General features: G+C 57.0%; 1 protein-coding gene across 6 annotated transcripts in view; it reads left to right on the top strand.

Moving 5' to 3' along the window:
• The window catches only part of NRXN2 (neurexin 2), a 95232-nt gene that overhangs the window by 21327 nt on the left and 56774 nt on the right, over nucleotides 1–17131 (top strand). For 4 of the 6 annotated variants that reach the window (XM_044259594.1, XM_044259592.1, XM_044259596.1 and 1 more), the window contains 3 exons: nucleotides 2423–2724; nucleotides 8979–9002; nucleotides 16803–16964. In XM_044259594.1, the coding sequence (XP_044115529.1) occupies nucleotides 2423–2724; nucleotides 8979–9002; nucleotides 16803–16964 (488 nt within the window). Of the gene's footprint in view, nucleotides 1–2422; nucleotides 2725–8978; nucleotides 9024–16802; nucleotides 16965–17131 lie in introns of all 6 variants that reach the window. The other 2 variants (XM_044259590.1, XM_044259593.1) reach the window with 2 other exon arrangements.

Genomic DNA, 17131 nt, shown 5'->3' with positions numbered 1-17131 from the left:
AGCACCCTGGGCACCCTTGCAGCCACAGAGACCCCCGTCAATCCCTTAGGGCCTGCTGGCCTCCTCCCCAATCCGGGTCTGCTCTGTCGTTCCCGCCAACCTTGGGCTGTCTGGTTCACATTCGCACACCTCCTTTCTGTCCCTCTTTTCCAATTCTTTCCTGCTCTCTCTGGCGGCTCCACGCCTCTGTCCATCTCCGGGCTTAATCGGAGAACACGGAGACTCCTCCGACTCCATGGCTGGCTTTGCCTCCTCGCCTAGGAGATCCGAGGCAGAGCCCAGAGGAATCGAGGAATGGCCTTGTTTCTTCGTTTCGCCTTGGCAGCCGTGGTCCAGCCCTGGGCCCTCCTCTCCGTTCTCTTTTGTTCTGCCCCCATCACTTCTTCCCATGATGGCTTTCTTCTTTCTTTCTGTTTGCTGTCCCTTTAACGATAGTTCCTTTGACTGCAGGGAAGGTGAGGGAACGGGAGGGGAGGCCTGGCTTCTGGGAAGGACTGGGGCGTGTGGCAAACCCAAGGTCAAACACATCCCCTTCTCCAGTCCTTGAGCCCCCTGGCTCTGCCCAGACTTGGGCAGCAGGCCTGGTTGCTATGGAAACACCCAGGCCCCGAGAAAGCCTTGGCTTCCATTCCCTAGAGGCCCCTGTCCCCCTTTCCTTGCTGGTCCCATTCCGTCCCCCTCACCTGTCCCCCCTCGGCTTGCGGCTCGTCTTTAATCAGGCTGCTTTGCTGTCACCTCTTGCTGCGTCCTTGCTCTGAGCCGGCTCCATGTCCCTTCTGCCCCCTGTGGCCATCTCTCCCCCTCTCTGTGGTTCCCCTCTGCGTCGCCCTTCTTCCCCAGGTCCCCTTTCCGTCTCTGCCTGGCTCCCCTTCGTTTCCTGGCCCTTCTCGCTAGAGCCCGGAGGTAGGCAGAGCGGGGTTCCTACTGTCCCCGTGTTGCTCCTGCCCCCACCAGCTCTGCGGCCCCGTGGCCTCAGGAAACCGGGCCTTGCCAGCTGCAGCGAGCGCAGTGCCAGGCTCTGGGGCAGCAGCTGGTGCCTTGGCATCCGGAGGCAGTGAGGACGGAGTCTCCGGGCAGCGCGCCCGGAGGGAGAGAAGCGGGGCTGTTGTGTGCTGGGGAGGGGCGTCGGCGGAAAGCGCACCCGGGTCACGGCCGCTCCCACACGTGGTGCTGCTACTGTGGCCGGGCTCACAGGGGCGCAGGTGTCCTCCGAGGGCTGTGCGTGTGCCTGGCATTGTGCCCTGCTCCTTCCTGGGCCTGGTGGCCTGGGTTGAGGACCCTGCACCCCATGAGGGCCTGAGGCCAGCCATCCCCACCCCGACCCACAGTGGGAGGTGGGCCCAGTGTTGGCAGAAGCGAGTCCCTGTCTTCATCCGGGTCCTCTGCTTTGCCCTGACTCCACTTCCCCTCTTCTTCCTCCTCCATAAGCTCCAGCTTGTGGCGGTGCGGGGTTGGGACCCTCAACATCTCTCCACACGGCTGTCGTCCTGTCACTGGTCACCCACTTACAGATGCTACAAATCCCTAAGGTCTCCCAAGTGTTATTTTGCTTCTGCTTGAAAAGTGCCTTTGGAGGGAGCCCCGCACCGGGTGCTTACACACGCATACACGCCAACGCACCGCACGTGTGCCCAAGACCCAGAACCATCTGCTGGCACTCAGGAGTCCTACCCCTGCCCTCTGGGGCCCCTCAGAGGCTCTCGGCCTAGGGCCCATCTGCACTGTCCTCTCGGGTTGGAGCGGCCAGGGGCTGGCCTGGTGGCCGGCCTGCGGTCACCTGTGTAAGCCCCACCTGGTGGCCCTCAGCTCCCTTGTACTTATCGCTGTCACCCGCATTGTCCTCCCGTGTGTCCTCCCTACGTCTTACCCCACCCCACCGTTCCCCAGCCTCCTCTTCTGCTCCCTGCCGCCCACCAGGCCTGCTGGGCCTCTCCCCACCACGTGAGGCCCGAAACTGCCCCGGGCCCTGAGAACGACCATCAGCAGAGAAGAGGCAGGGGTGGGAGGAGGCGGGCTGCCATTAGGAGACCCTCAGCGCCCCAGTCTTAGGGGAGACGCTCCAGCATCCCTTGGTTCAGGGAAGTGGCCGAAGGACGGCTGGCTGGGGATGGGGATGGGTGCGGGGAGAGTGTAAGCGTCAGGCTTGCGGCAGCTAAATTGTCCGCTGTCTGTGTGAGCGCTGCTTAGCAGCCTCCCGCTTTGGCCATGGACACAGGCAAAGGCGACTTCTGACAGTCCGTGTCCAGGGGGAGGGTGGATGGGTGGGGGTGGGGACAGAAGAGGGCCTGACACTTGCAGAGGGAGCTGCCGGGCTCCCTCTGGTGCCCAGGACCTGTGCCCCGGGCCGCTGGAGGGGCAGCGGCAGGTCCGGTGTGCCCTGTCCCGCTCAGCCTCTCCCGTTTCCCCACGCCGCGGCATCCAGGCAAGGAGGAGTTCGTGGCGACCTTCAAAGGCAACGAGTTCTTCTGCTACGACCTGTCGCACAACCCGATCCAGAGCAGCACGGACGAGATCACGCTGGCCTTCCGCACCCTGCAGCGCAACGGGCTGATGCTGCACACGGGCAAATCGGCCGACTACGTCAACCTGTCCCTCAAGTCTGGGGCTGTCTGGCTGGTCATCAACCTGGGCTCAGGAGCCTTCGAGGCCCTCGTGGAACCTGTCAACGGCAAGTTCAACGACAACGCCTGGCACGACGTCCGGGTCACCCGAAACCTGCGCCAGGTAGGGGGAGCGAGAAGGAGGTGAGGGTGGGGTGGGGGGCGGGGGGGGCAGCTGTGCTGGGGTGGACGGAGCGCAACGCAGGGGGGCGGCCTGCGTAGAGGGGCGTGGACGGGGGTGGAGGGGTGGGGAGGTGGGGGGGGTGGTAAGGCATCAAGGCCCCGCCCGAGAGGTGTGGTTCGGGAGAAGTTCCAGGCTTCCCGTGCCAGGGCAGCGGAGGGCATGGGCGGGGGCCAGGTTGCAAGCTCCAGGAAGGCGAGTGGAGAAGAAGCTGCAAAGCTGCCTGGGGTGTGGCCCGAGGGAAGGGGAAGGACCTGGCTCTCACTGGTGTCCGCTGCTAGGCTTTCAAGGGCCCCTGGGATTAAAAAGTCAGGTGACCTGGCAGGAGAGCAATTTCGGGGGGAGGGCAGTAGAGCCTGGATGGGTGGGTCCTGGGAGCCCGTGGAAAGGTTCTGGCCTGGTAGCTGTGGGTTCCCTGACTCTGGGGCAGAAGGGCAGCAATGTAAGTGTGGGGACAGTGTGTGGCCTGCCCACTGGCGGGGCCTTTCCAGGGCAAGGCAGGGATGGGGTCCGGGCAGGGTAAAGGTGCGGCAGGTGTGCGGGAGAGCAGGACTGCTGGCCGTGCTTGGCCTCGCCTCTCCTCCAGGGCTGCACACTTCCTTCTCCTCGTCCCTCCCACCGGGCCCAGCAGCCCGTGGCGATCTTTCCGCGGCCCCCAGGCCCCTTGCAGGAGCCCAGAGCAGACCCCGCAGGAAGGACGAGATTCTTCTCTGCAGCGGCTCCCAGATGGTCCGCCGGCCGGCAGGGGCAGCAGCTCTAGAGTTCTCCCGGTGGCCTCTGTGCTACTGACTTCTAAGGCCCAGGGTGGCCACGGTGGGTCAGGCCATCTCTCTGGCCGGGCTTCTGCTCGACCCCCACTCCCCTCACACCCCCCACCCCGTTTGTTTCCGGCTCTGGCAACTTCTTGCCTTAAGCAGCCTCTCCCAGCCAGAGCCCTCTTCCTCTGCCAGCGCAGCCACCGTGCCTCCAGCAACGCCCGTCTATACCTCCCGACTCCTCCCTCCATGCACTCGGGCAGGGGCCGGGGGCCCAGGCTACTGCTGGTCCTCTTCTCTCAGACCCACTGCTTTCTCTTGCAGCGAGTGGCAGGGAAGCTCTTCCAGCTATTTCCAGCAGGCTGAGGGCCACCAGGGACACGGATGTCTCTGTCCCAGGAGGTGCTTCACCGCTGCTGGGTTAGGCCTCCTCTTGCTAGGTATCGTCTCTGTCCTTCCTAGTTCCAACCTCGAGGCCACTCGCCTTCCGCCGCCTCTCCTGATGGTCTTCCCCATGCTCCTTCTCCCCGCTGTCTCCCGGACAGGATCCTCCATGGGCATGGGGATCCCGGCTGACCTCGAGCTCTTCCTACCTGTTCTTTGCCACCCCTGGGGGATGACCGCATGGGGGCTCCTCCTTTGGCATCTTCCCCCTTGCTGGGAGGTCTCTGTGACTAATCCTGGGGCTCTTTCTCGAGCCTGCTGCTCCCTGTGGCTGCAGGGCTCCTACCCACGTGCCTCTTCTCCATGCTCCCTGTGCTCTGAGGGGTACCAAGCTTGGGGGGACCCTCCTCAGGGCAGTGCCTTGTTTCATGTCACATTGTTCTCTGACCCCGTTGGAGGGCGGTCTTGTGTTGTCACTATTGTCTGAGCACACCTGAGTGTGTCCTGTACATTTGTCCTACTCGTAGGTGCTACATGCGTGGCACCTGCTAGGGGGAAGGGGCGTTGCTTTGGTGCTTCTCGATGACTCTCCCTTTGAGGGACCAGGACTGTCACCTGGTACTGACCCCTGGGAACATGCTGCAAGCCCAGGGTCCCTATCCACATGTCGCTGGTCAACAAACACATCATGCATTCACAGTGGGTGCAGAGGGGAAAAAGGCAGTTCGTGCCCTGCCGGCCCTCCAGCTCCTGGGGACACAGGATGAATCTGTTGAAAGCGAGCAGAGCAAAGCTAGGCCCATGCCAGGGAGCAGCAGGGACCTTAAAAGTTCCTGAAACTTGGAGTGACTGAGGGGAGGCTGGGGGAGGTGGGGGAGGCCTGGCTCCAGCAGCACTGAGTGGAGACAGGGACCCATGGTGGCCTCTTCCTGGGGCTCCCAGAGTTGGGGGTTCAAGTTGCTAACTGCTGGAAATCACTTCCCTTGGCTTTTTCTCTTTCTCTTCTTCTTCTTCTTCTTCTTTTTTAAAGATTTATTTATTTTTTTGAGAGTAAGAGAGCAAGCCTGGGTGGGAGGAGGGGCAGAAGGAGAGGGGGAGAGAGAATCTCAAGCAGATTCCCGGCTGAGCACGGAGCCCAACATGGGGCTTGCTCTCAGGATCCTGAGATCATGACCTGAGCTGAAATCAAGACTCGGACGCTTAACTGTCTGAGGCCCCCAAGTGCCCCTTCCCCTGGTCTCTTTTATGACGAGTCCGAGCAGAGTCCGGTCGTGGTGACCTGAGCCCAGGCCTTCAGGGCCAAAGAAGGTGTCTGGTAAAGACTTGGATTGAGGTGGTCTTTAGGAAGGGTTTCTGGAGGGGTCCACATGCTTACATTTGAGGTGCAGTCCCGTTTTGGTCATTGTGATGGTTCCCGAGTAGGTCAGCCTCGGGCTTGCGCTCTGGACTCACTGTCCCCACTGTCCCCACTGTCCCCACTGAAGACCCAGCCTATGGCCAAGTCCATCCTTACCAGGCCCTCCGAGTCCCTGCCTGTTTTCTCAGGGCTCCTCAGCCAAGATCCTGGGTCCTGTGAGGCTCTCAACCAAGGACAGTGTGTCCCCTCAGGCCCCCTGGGGAGACACTGCGGATGAGACACTGTGTTCCTGCCCGTCATCACGTTCCTTACACGTGGTCAATATCTGTGTTAATTTCTTTTCTTTATGGGGGGGGTCCTGCTCCTTGAGGGCTTAAAACCAGCAGCTAAAGCACGTTTGTAGTTGTTTTCTAAGCAGTTTTCCTGGTTCGTTAGGCGCTCTACTGAGGCCGATTTTGGACACGAGGCCCCAGCAGATCTATTTCACATGCCCTGGGAACAACTCCTCTCCTCTTGCAAAGTCAGAGGAAAGAGCACTTCTCCCTACATCCCTTCAGAATTGTCTCAGGACCCTGTCCCTTCTTACAGTGTTTTTCAGAAGACACTGGCAATCTCTTTTCTGTTTTGTATCTCGCCTAATTCTCAGGAATCCTCCTGTGTCGTAGGACATACTCCTGTTTCATCAATGAGCAAATCGAGACTCTGCAGGTTAGAGAACTTGCCCAGTTATCCCCTCAGGAAGGGATAGGATTGGAAGTCTGACCTCGAAGCCGCACCCATTTCCCTACCTCCCCGGGAGAGCCCTGGTTGGTGTCCCTTGGAGCAAAATAAAAAGGCCTCCAGAACTCCTAATTTGTCTTGTGGATCTTGCATTCTTGGATGTTCTCGAGTCTTGTCTCTGCTAGCTGCTCTAGCATTAGAGCTACAGCCAGAGTTCAAGGTGGAGAGGGGGCTAAGTTGCCCCTGGATATAATGGCTGAGTCCCCCGCCCCATGACTTGATGCCTTCCTCCTTCTTCGTGCGCTGTCATTCTTGTGCTCCTGGACTCCAGGAGCCCTCTCTGTGCCTAGAGTGGGGAAGAACCTTTACCACTCATGTGCTAGTGGGAAGCCTTAGTATTCTGCACCCTGGCATTCTGGAAGGCACGGGTTGCTGTGGACCCCTCCTTGTGCTGTGTCCGGGGCCGCCAGGAATGGCTTCCGGCGCCCGCTCCCCTCGACTTACTTTGGCTGCAGTCGCCTTGGGTTTCGGGTTCCGGACCCACCCCTGCTTCAACTACTCCCAACTTGCTGTTTTTCAGAGGAAGCCGGGATGTCCTGACATTCGCGGCAGGCCCTGGCTTTGAACTCACCTCCCTTTCTTCTCAACCCTGTTTCTGAATTTGCCGTTTTACTTGTTAAAAATTAAAGTTGTCTCAGAAAGTTGAAAACTGTTTTTTTTTTCTTATTTTAGTCTCCACAACCAGTTCTAGTTCAAAAAGAGTAATAGTAGTTGGATTTTTTACCTCTGATCCCCACCCCACCCCCATGCCCTTTTTTTGTCCTGTGTTGCGCGACTAGGCAGGGATATCAACAACTCTTACGTTTTGGGTGCCCTTGATTTCGCTGCCCTGAAACGAATTGTCCCTCGTCCTGACTGGTTGGCTTCTTCACTTCGCCACAGTCCCGCCAGCTGACAGGGCTAATCCTCGGACCCCGGGTTAGCCCCTCGCACTGGTCCCTGCACCTGCGGTTTGACCCCTGCCTTCCTGTTTTGTCAAGTGCTTCGGTATCACTAGGAATTGACACCCATTGTCTGGACGTCTCCTGGTTGCTCAGTGTTAAATTCTGTTATTTTTCATTATACGAGGCCCTTATTAATTGTCTTTCTGAATTGGTCCCGGGCTCGCTGGCGGTAATAATGCTGTAATGATCTGTCCCTAGAATACTTCTTCTTGAAATCACCCTCTCGGGTGTGCCTTTAGTCTTTAATGGACATCCAGCCAGAGTGTCCTGCCATCTCTGCTCCCCTCAGCCAAGCCACCTCTGTCCCTTTGATTTCTCCTCCACAAACACAAGGGTTATTGGAAGGTGATGGTTGCCTCTGCCTTTGGCCTCGAGAAGAGAAAATAAACAAGAGCCACGTGGGGATGGGGCCTCCAGAGACTGGGTTAGAAGATGCTGGTTTATGGCTTAGGGAGGAGTAAGGGGTTTTAGAGGTGAATGGGCCTCCGTGTTCCTTTTTATGGTGCGGTGTGTGGGGGATATGGATTTCTGGTGCTGACTGTGGGGAGTGGAGGCTCGGGGGTCTGTGGCGTGCATGGAAGGGGGCTGGGCTGCTGGGAAAGGCTTCCCAATTCCAGGGCTTGCCGGGGTGGCGGTGGAGGGGGGGCATTTCATTCCAGGACGGATAAGCTGCCCAGAGGAGCATAAGAGAATGAGGGTCGGGTGTTTGAAGAAACTGGGGAAGTTTCGGGGGAAAATGGGCTCTGGAAAGCCAAAATTAGGGAGGAAGGAGGGATCAGCCATGAGTGGGAGAGTGGGAGGAGAGGGAGGGGGTTTGGGATGAGATACGTGGTGAACGTGAGCCCTCGGCCAGCCCATGGAGGGCAAGGTTTCCTTTTCCCTGTTCAGGTGGCGACGCTCTCTCTCTTCTTCTCTCAAGGAAGAGAAACAGTAAAAGAGGAGTAGCCCCTCCCTTCCATGACTCCCTGGATCGATTTGCCTCTCCTCCATGCCCAGGAAAAGCAGACCCCAATATCCCTTCCCATGCTCCTTGGGGAACCTCTTCCCTTTGCCTCCAAATGAAATTGCCTCTCATTCTAGCCAGTCCCGTGACTCTCTGGGGGCATTGGCCACCCTTCTCCCAGCCTGACAGCCAGCTGGGCCACCACCAGCCAGTTAACCCATTAACTTGATCTGGTTACTGGTCAGCCAGGAGGCCGGTTCTCTAGAAGGCCATCTGGTTGACCAGTTAGCCAACAACTCATTGTCCATTCCCCGAGTCAATAGCCCATCCCTTTCTCGCATCCCTTGTCTCCCCCCTTCCTTCCCTCCAACTCCCTAACATTTCAGCTGAAAGGACTTACTAATACTGCATAAATGGGTCTGCTTCTTAACCCCCTGCCTTCCCTCTCTCTCCCTCTGTTGGAAAACCCCGTTGCCGACTCTGTGTGTGTTACTAACACGCTTATAACCCAGGGGACCAAGGGATGGGCAGGGACAGGTGGGATGAGGTATGAGTGAAAAACCGAACTAACCTTTCTGTCTCATTGCGGAATGTCGGCCATCTTTAAGTCTTTGCTTTCCTGGTCCAGTTCCTTTGTTGTTTTCTTCTCTACTAACCAAGGTCTTTAACTGTTCCCCTTCTCTGCAGCCGGCTCTTCCGGGGGGGGGTGTGTGGGGGGCAGAGGAATCCAGGGGAGGGGGTGGGAGGGGGGACTGGGAGAAGAAGGGATTTAATTTTTTGTGTGTTTTATTTCTCCCTCCCATTATAATTTAATTTTCTTTAAACGAAATGCTTCAGCTGAGCCTACGGTGGGAGGGTCTGAACAACCAACCAAATACATATGGATATATATTTTTTTCCTCCTTCCTTGAGTTTCACAGTTGGTCATTTTATTTTTCTTTTCTTTTCGTTCTGTTCTTTCGTTGTTGTCTTTGTTGTTGTTGTTGTTATTTTTTTTTGACCCCCCCCACCCCTCCCCCATATCTCCGGTGAAGCACGCAGGGATTGGACACGCTATGGTAAACAAACTGCATTATCTGGTAGATATCACTCTAATTGTCTTACCGTTTGGTTTGCCGTGGGTTTTTTTAGCTGTTCGATTCTCCCTCTTTTGTTTCCTTTCCCCGTTTGGTTTTGGTTGTTTTGCTCTTCCGATCGTTTTTTTTGGCGTCCTGGACAATCTTCAGATTTTGCTTCTCTCTCTTTTAGTTTTTCCTCTTTCCCTTTTCTTTCTTTTTTTGGCCCAAACTCAAATCCAAAAGACAAGTGGAAACCAAGGAATTTGGCCTGTCCCTGCCTTAACCCTGACTCCTGAATTCAGATTCCTGGCCAGAGAGACCTGGGGGGCAGGCCCCATGTTCATCGGCTCTGGTTAGACCAGCCCCGATGCCAGGCTGCTGATTTCTATTGCTTTATTTTGTTCCTTTTCCCCCACACCCCCTCGCTCCCTCGTTTTTTCTCTTTGATTTAGTTTTTTTCTTGGTCTCCTGAAAATCCATGGAAAACACCATCCCATGACATGCTACGCTCTGCTCACTGTCAGCTCCCGGACAGACCCCTCCAGTTGGGAGCCGGGGGGCTGGGGCTGAGCCTCCTGTGGCAGCCAGCTGGGCAGGTTCCTAAGTGGGGGGTGGTGGGGATGGCCCTGGGAGGTGCTGAGTGGCCTGGGACCAGCTCATACCAGTTTGGGCTCAGTCCCATGCTGGCTGCCAGCGAAGAGGTGACATCCCCTCCCTCACGCCTCAGCCTTGAGGGTTCCTGGTTCCGTCCCCCCCCACATTTGCATGGCATGAATGGTCTTTTCCCCCCAGGAGGGATAGTGGCCAGTTTCCCCACCGCTCTGCTGTTCTGACTAACACTCTGTTTCACACTGTCTTCCTTCCCCCCATTTCCCCCGACCTTCCGACCCCTGCCTGTCCCGCATGGCCTCGGATGGGGGTGGTTGCCTTCCCTGGTGAGGGGATGAGAGGAGGAGGCGCAGCAGGGGTGAAGCGGGGCTAGTTGTTGCCAAACCCCTCTGTTTGGGTTGGGCTCAGTCCCCGTGAGTGTCGGTGTGGGTGTGTGTGTCAGCGCAGCTGGTGTGTGTTGGTGTGTGGGTGCGACTGTGGGTAAATGTTGGTGTGACATTTAGGGGGTGTTAGTGGGAGACTGTGCTGTGTGTCTGCGGGCTTCTGCTGGTGACTCCACACGTATAAACGCTGGTGTGAGCTGGGGTCTGTGGGACGGGGTGGAGGTTTGAGCCTGGGAAGGGCTCTGGGTGGAGGAGGGCAGGAGCTGGCCCTCACGTCTGGGGCCATGACGGGCAGGGACAGGGCAGGAGCAGAGGGCAAGGAGCTGGGACCGGCCCTTTGCTCCTCGCCTTGCCTCGGAGTGTGTGCCTGCTGGCTGTGCCGTGTGCCATCCCCTGGGATTCCCTCGTGCCCGCCCGTCCCGGCTCTGTGGCGGCAGGCTGTTAGTCATCGCCTATTAATAATGCAGAGTGATTGAGCGCCAGGCTGGGGACCCTGCAGATGGACGTGTCTGCTCCCGTGGGGCCTGCGCTGCTGGGGGCAGCTGCCTGGCCTTCCCAGCCTCCCTGATCTGCGAGGCTGCGTGGCTGGCCACGAGGGAAGCTTGCTAGCTGGGGCTCCCAGTGGGCTCCCTGACCTTCCCCAGAGGCTCAGATTGTGAGGCCACGTCGGGCCTGTCCTGATGCTTACACGGACTGTGTCTCTCTGCACCCACAGCCCCCTGCCGGCCCTGTCCTCTGCCCTGTCCCCAAGGCAGTGCGCACAGCCGCAGCCATCCCAGCCCTCCCGAGCCAGGATCTCATCTGGTCACTCCCAGGCATCCCAGTGCCACCGCAGGCTCCGCTCTCCAGCTGCCGCTTCTAGAAGTTAGCCTCTGCCCACCCCTCTGGCCAGGCCAGGAGCTGGGCATTTGGAACTCTTTTTTTACGCAGCCTCACCGGACAGTCAACCTGTGGCTTTGGGGACAGAAAGGAGGCAAGATAAACCCGTGTGGCGCACCCCAAACACCAGGGCAAAACCATCTGAGATCCAGGACTCTGTAGATCTTCTCAGTTCCGTTAAAAACTGATCACGTGGACTTGGGCCAAAGCTCAGTTTCCCCATCGACTGAACAGCTGGTAGAGTCCATTGCCTCCTTCCTGGGGTCAGCGTGAAGATAAAGCAGGGTAATGGAAGTGAAAGCATCCGTACTCTGTAAAGGAAATTATGGTTTTATTCATCTTTATGGCATGTTAACTGATGATCTATCTCAGTGTTTCCAGGGTGAGGATGTTTTGTAAAGAAGTGATTCCCTTCCCATCGCAAACCCTGGAGAATACAGCATCTTTGGCCCTATGGGAGAGAGCATTATTGTCCCTTCTTAGGAATCAGTCTCAGAATCACTTCAAGAGTCCCCAGAATGCCTCCGGAATTGGTCCGGGCAGGAGGAGGAAAGGTGGAGGAACGTGGTTAAGTTGGTTAAGAGGCAAACGGTCTTGTCTGGGTTCAGCCCTGGCAAGGAACGTTCCTGCTAAATTCCAAGTTTTTTAAAGTGCACGGTGTGAGCATTACTGTTCAATGATCAGGGCTGGTTGCCTCCTGGTGGCCTGAGGAGCCTCATAGACCCTCGAAAACCTGTCCCCGGGGATCAGCCTTTTCAAGGGGACTGGAGTCGGAGCATGGGGCCCCGAAAGAAATGGGGTTTACCCTGTTCTTACTCCCAGGCATCCCTCTGCCCCAGTTCTAGTTGGCTTTGAATTTATTTTTACTAACTCGTTTTTATATGGTCTCTTTTGTTGTTATCGGTGTGCTTCTCCTTGGGGCAGAGGGTGGATACAGACCAAAGAGGCTAATCCATTGAGAGGTTTGGGTCAGGTGTGGTAAGGAAGATGGACGTTTCCTTATAAAAATAATTATAGTTTGTTTTTTTTTTTTTTTTGCGCACACACTGGGGTCTCTGATTCTTCTAAATAGTCCTCACATCCTGCATATAATTTAAACTTGGCAAATGGCTAGGTTGAGGCATCAGGCAGAGACTGTTGTCCGTTAGCCAGTGGGGAAACTGAGGCCCAGAGACAGCAGGGAGGGGCATGTAGCAGTTCTGGAGGGTCGGGTGCCTTCCCTCCTGTTATCTCATTCGATCCGCGTCATCACCCTGGGAGAAGCACGAGTGGTGGAGGTCATTACACCCCCTTGGCAGACGAGAAGCGCAGATTGTTGTGGAAAACGGAAAAGGCGGAAGAGGAGCTCGGGTTCTCTGACCTGAAGTCTTGCCCCTCTTGTCCCAGATGTTATCAAATCCAGATGTCAGGAGTTGCTGTAGGGCTGTAACTGCTAACCGAGTCGTTTTCCGGCGAGGCTTCAACCTGATTCTCTTTAGCTTCACCCTAACCCCAGACAGATGGCTGAACTTGAGCCGGAAGCAGGCCTGCACAACGTCCCTCAGCCATCCTGTCTTCATGCCCGACTCCCACCCCACTTCGTCCTAAGGGGAGGCCTGGGCCTTCTTCCTAAACTAGTTCTTTTTTTAAAAAAGATTTTATTTATTTATTTGACAGAGATCACAAGTAGGTAGGCAGAGAGGCAGGCAGAGAAAGAGGGGGAAGGAGGCTCCCTGCTGAGCAGAGAGCCCGATGCGGGGCTCCATCCCAGGACTCGATCCCAGGACCCTGAGATCATGACCTGAGCCTAAAGCAGAGGCTTAACCCACTGAGCCCCCAGGCTCCCCGCTAAACTAGTTCTTAGCCGCCTTTGGTTTCTAGATCCCGTTGAGAATTTGTTGACAGCCATGGACAAATGAGACACTTTTGCATACAATGTCCTGGAAACCCATCTAGCCTCTCCATAAGTCAAAAATGTCTGCCCTCCATCCTATTCTCCCCTGAATCAATCCCCCTCCCAAGGAGGTTGGTGACCCTGTGATCCAAGCAGGCAGCTGGGGAAGGCTCTGGATGATGCCAGAGGGGCTCTCCCTCTTCCTCAGCCTTTCTTCCCGGGTCAGGACAGGCACGGAGGGTGCCTGTGGGGACAGTTGTGGCCAGGACCTGGTTTCATATCCTACCAGCCTCCCTAAGAGCGACACGCAGAGCTCAGAACAGATGAGAGGTGGGCCCAGCAGGGAGGGTTGGGACCCCGCCTAGGTCAGTGGCTGCCTAGCCACCCTCCGAGCTCCTGGAGCAAGGAGGGAGGCTGGGCTCCCGGGTCTCCCATGCCTCACCCCTTCTTCCCTGGCTGCACATGGCTGTTCCAGGGCAGAGCCATGGCTGGTTCCCGCTGGCCTCCTCAGCTCTCACTCGGGGCCCTGCCTGTCCGTGTTGATGGGTTGGTGTGGGTTGGGCGGCGCGTCCGCTGTGTCTCGGGTGCTAGCCGTGGTGCTGATGACCAAAAAGAGGACGCTTGGAGATGAGCCGGTCAGGACTTCCGCCCACTGCCTTCAGCAGGATGTGGTGTGTGAGCTGGTGTGTCTGGGTCATTGATCAGTAGTGAATGGGTGGTGGCAGTGAGTGTCTGAGTCACCCCCTGGTGAGGAAGATCTGAGCCTCGTGTCCCTTCCCTTTCTTCCTCAACCCATAAATGTCTCTGTCCTAGCGGTGGCTCCTCTCTCCTCCTCCGTTGGAAGGAAGCTTCTCCTTCCTGCGCCCACGGCTCCCTCGCCTCCATCTCTGCTCTTCCCCATCTCCCCTGGCCCCGCATGCCCTCTCACGTGCGGCTGCCTCTCTCTCTCCTCTCCTGCTGGGCCTGGCTCCCAACCCTGGCCCTCTAACCCGCATGTATCCCAGCTGCAGAGGCTGTTCTCTCGCACGGCCCCCCTGCCCTCCTCCCCCACCGGCCCCACCCCTTCCAGAAGCTGCACGGGGAGGGGGGGTTGGGGGGCAGGGGCATCATGAACCCCTGGGGTGGAGGGGGACGGGGGAATTACTCCCCTGATTCCTGCTTTTACTAACGAACCCGCCATTTTTGTGTCTGGACTTTGGTTTGTCTGAGGGAACAGTTGGGTTTTACTAATCTCCGTCATCTCCCTCCTTGCCTTCCCCAGAGACTGTCCTCCATTCCCCCTACTCTCGGCTTCCTTTCCACCTGGTGCCCGTCTCCCCCTTACTCCCTCTACTTCCTCCACCCCCAGGCTGACCTCCCCCTTCCTCCGTGCACCTCTGTATGTCACCCTACTCCCACTTCCCTCTCCCTCAGCCCCTGTTCTAAAAAATAGTCGTGAATTTGGGGGGACAGATAGGAGGGTGATGAAGGCATCCCTTTTCCAAAAGGGGCACCAGATGGCTGTGATTTGCTTAAAGCCATAGAGGGCAAGGTCAGATTCATGCCCAGTGTGAAGGGGAATCCAGGAGGGTGTTCCCCACAGGTCAGGTCCTTCTAACTCTAGAATGGCAAAGGCAGGTGAGCTCCCTGCATGGACTGGGCCAAAGAGCCCACAGGATGAGAATAATGGCTGGAGCTTGTGCCCTGGCTGCTGGGGCTGGGGGGAGGGAGGACACAGCTGAGAGGCTCAGGGGAGCTGAAAGGCTGAGGAGGCCAGGAAGCCTCTTCCTGAGGACTTTGGGGGCCAGCAGGGGCCTCCCCCATACAGAATCAAGGGCACCTGGTTAGAACAGGCTCGGAGGAGGAAGGCTCTGTCCACTCAAGTCTCCCGAGGTCCTGTGCTTATAGATAGGATACAGGCAGGGAGGACCAGTGTTTCTTTGGGTCACGAAATGACTTGACATTCACCTTTAATGATCATGATGTGTCTGTCCCCTGGATTGTGATGGGATTAACGTGGTTATAGGGACATGTCAGGTCAGGTACTTGCCCTTCAAGAGCGGACTGTCTAGCTGGGGTGAGCAGACACAACTCAGGAACTAATTAGTGGCTCATTCCCTGGTCTTGGTGTGGCATCAAGAGCAGAGGTGCAGGGTGGGACAGAGCTGAATTTGCCCTAGGGAGACCCCTTCACCTACCACCCCTCCCTGTCCTAACCCACCCCTTCACTCCAATCCCCTTCTTCCCTTTCCGTAGCCCCCTTCTGCCCATCCTAATCTTGTCTGCATGTTTTTGTGACTAATACTTTGACCCTTCCCTCTTCTACCCCAATCCCTACTTCCTAGCCTTAGGTGGGTGGAGGGAAGACGAAATAAACAATAATGACCAGCCCTCCCCTCAAAATAAGACTCAAAAGCTTTTGAACTGCCCCCTCCCACAAAGACCTCTGTCCTTGAACCTGGTCCCCCAGCACAAGGTTTGATGGTTCCCAGGGGGGAGCCCTTCAGCCCTCACTCTGCTTAGCTGTGTCCCCAACTCACTGTGAAGGAGGGGGACTCGAGGGCCCTGTGGGGGAAGTCCCCCTTGCCTCGTTCTACCCATGTTCTTTAGGAGTCCCTAACATCCTCATCCCACCCCCAAGATAGTGGAACCCTGGAGACCAGTCTTGGGGAAACGGCTGGTGGCATGCGTGTGGGCCGGTGTGGGCAGGGACACACAGGATGTGACTGGAAGACCCAAATCTCCAGACTGTGCCTAAAAAGAGGGTCCTGAAGCATGTTTGGGGGACTGGGAAGCGGGGGTGAGCTGCGGTCTGCGGAAGCACAGTGTTGGCTTCACTGTGATCCAGCTTCCTGAAGACTCCCGTAGGAGCCTGCCTCCACTTCCCAGGTGACCTTCCTGAGCCACAGCTCCCCTCCAGTGGGGTGCTCCCGGTCCTGAAGCCCTGGATTCTTCCCCCATGTCTTGCTGGGTTTCTGGAGCCCTTGTAGGCTGCTCCTATGGCTGAACTTTCCAAGGCCAAGTGGGGATTTGTCTGGGGAGGGGTTAGACAGAGAGTTCCTTGCATCTGTCACTTCTCCCCAAGGTCACTTCCGCCTTCCCCAGGCCACTGCTGAGCCCCTGTTCTCTCCTTGGAACATTGGGTACTCCCCCCTCCTTTCCCATGATGCTTTCTAAGCTGACTTTTCAGCCCAGGGTTAAGATATCATGAGGTTGGCTCTGTTCCCCTGTTCCCTAACCTGGCCCTTAGTTAGTAATGATTGTGGTGTTAGAAGGGAAGACAACAAAGAAAAGAGGGCAGGCTAATGAATAGGTAAAGAGCTACAATCTCCTTGGGAGTTAAGAGAGCCACCAGTATATGGAGGGACTGGGGAATAAAGAGACAGACTCAGGAAGAAGGCATGGACCGGGGGAGCCCTTGAAGTTAGGGTGGTGGTGGTGGGAATCAGCCCCGAAGGCGTTATGCGTCCCCCAGGAAGTTCCAACGCTCTCCAGTACTATCCCCGTGTTCTAGATGCCCTTGCTGTCTCCCACTTCCCTGCTGGGCTAAGGCTTCAAGGACTCCTCGGTGTCCCAAAGTGACAGCTGCAGGTGAGGCAAAGCCACCGATTCAAGGAGAACTGGTGCTCTCTATGTCCTTCATGAAAAATGCTCTGAAATCACCCGAGGCTCCAGCAAGCACCTGAAGAGGGGGAAGTGAGGATGCCATTTGCATCCCCCCCATAATGGGGCCTTGTCCTGAAGTCCCTACTCCTGTTTGGAGCCATTTCCAGGCCCTGCTTCTTGCTGTTCTTCATAGTGAGCTCTCCAAGTACCCTTCAGGCCTCTGCTTGCTGAGTTGGGGGCTGTGGGGCAGGCCTTAGTCCACCCTGAAACCATCAAATCTTGTGCTACCTCCTTTCCTGCCTTCCCTCTCTCCCCCCACTGTTCCTCTTCCAAGACAAGCAGACATAAAAATGGGGGTGTCCCCCTCTCCCGCAGCCCCCCGGCCCCTCCCTTGCCCAGCCCGTGGCTTTTCCCAGGGAGTTGATGCCGGTTGTCTCCTTGTCTCTCTCCCTCCCTCCTTGGGCTGGGCAGGTGACCATCTCAGTGGACGGGATCCTGACCACCACAGGCTACACGCAAGAGGATTACACCATGCTGGGCTCGGATGACTTCTTCTACATCGGGGGCAGTCCCAACACGGCTGACCTGCCAGGCTCGCCCGTCAGCAACAACTTTATGGGCTGCCTCAAGGACGTGAGTAGGGCTCGGAAGGGTCTGGGCTCAGCCAGGAAACCCTCTGGTCCCTGTCTTCAGTGTGATTTAGTCTGAGCTGGCCAGCTGCCTGCCTCCTCTGTTGTGTCCAAGGTGTGGACCTCCCTGCATCCAAACCTAAGTCTCATTGATTTTATCAAGACGCTTCT

The sequence above is a fragment of the Neovison vison genome, chromosome 7, assembly GCF_020171115.1.
Source record: "Neovison vison isolate M4711 chromosome 7, ASM_NN_V1, whole genome shotgun sequence".
In the NCBI taxonomy this organism is placed as follows: domain Eukaryota; kingdom Metazoa; phylum Chordata; class Mammalia; order Carnivora; family Mustelidae; genus Neogale; species Neogale vison.
Note: the sequence above shows the minus strand (reverse complement) of the source record. Positions and strands in the feature narration are given on the sequence as shown.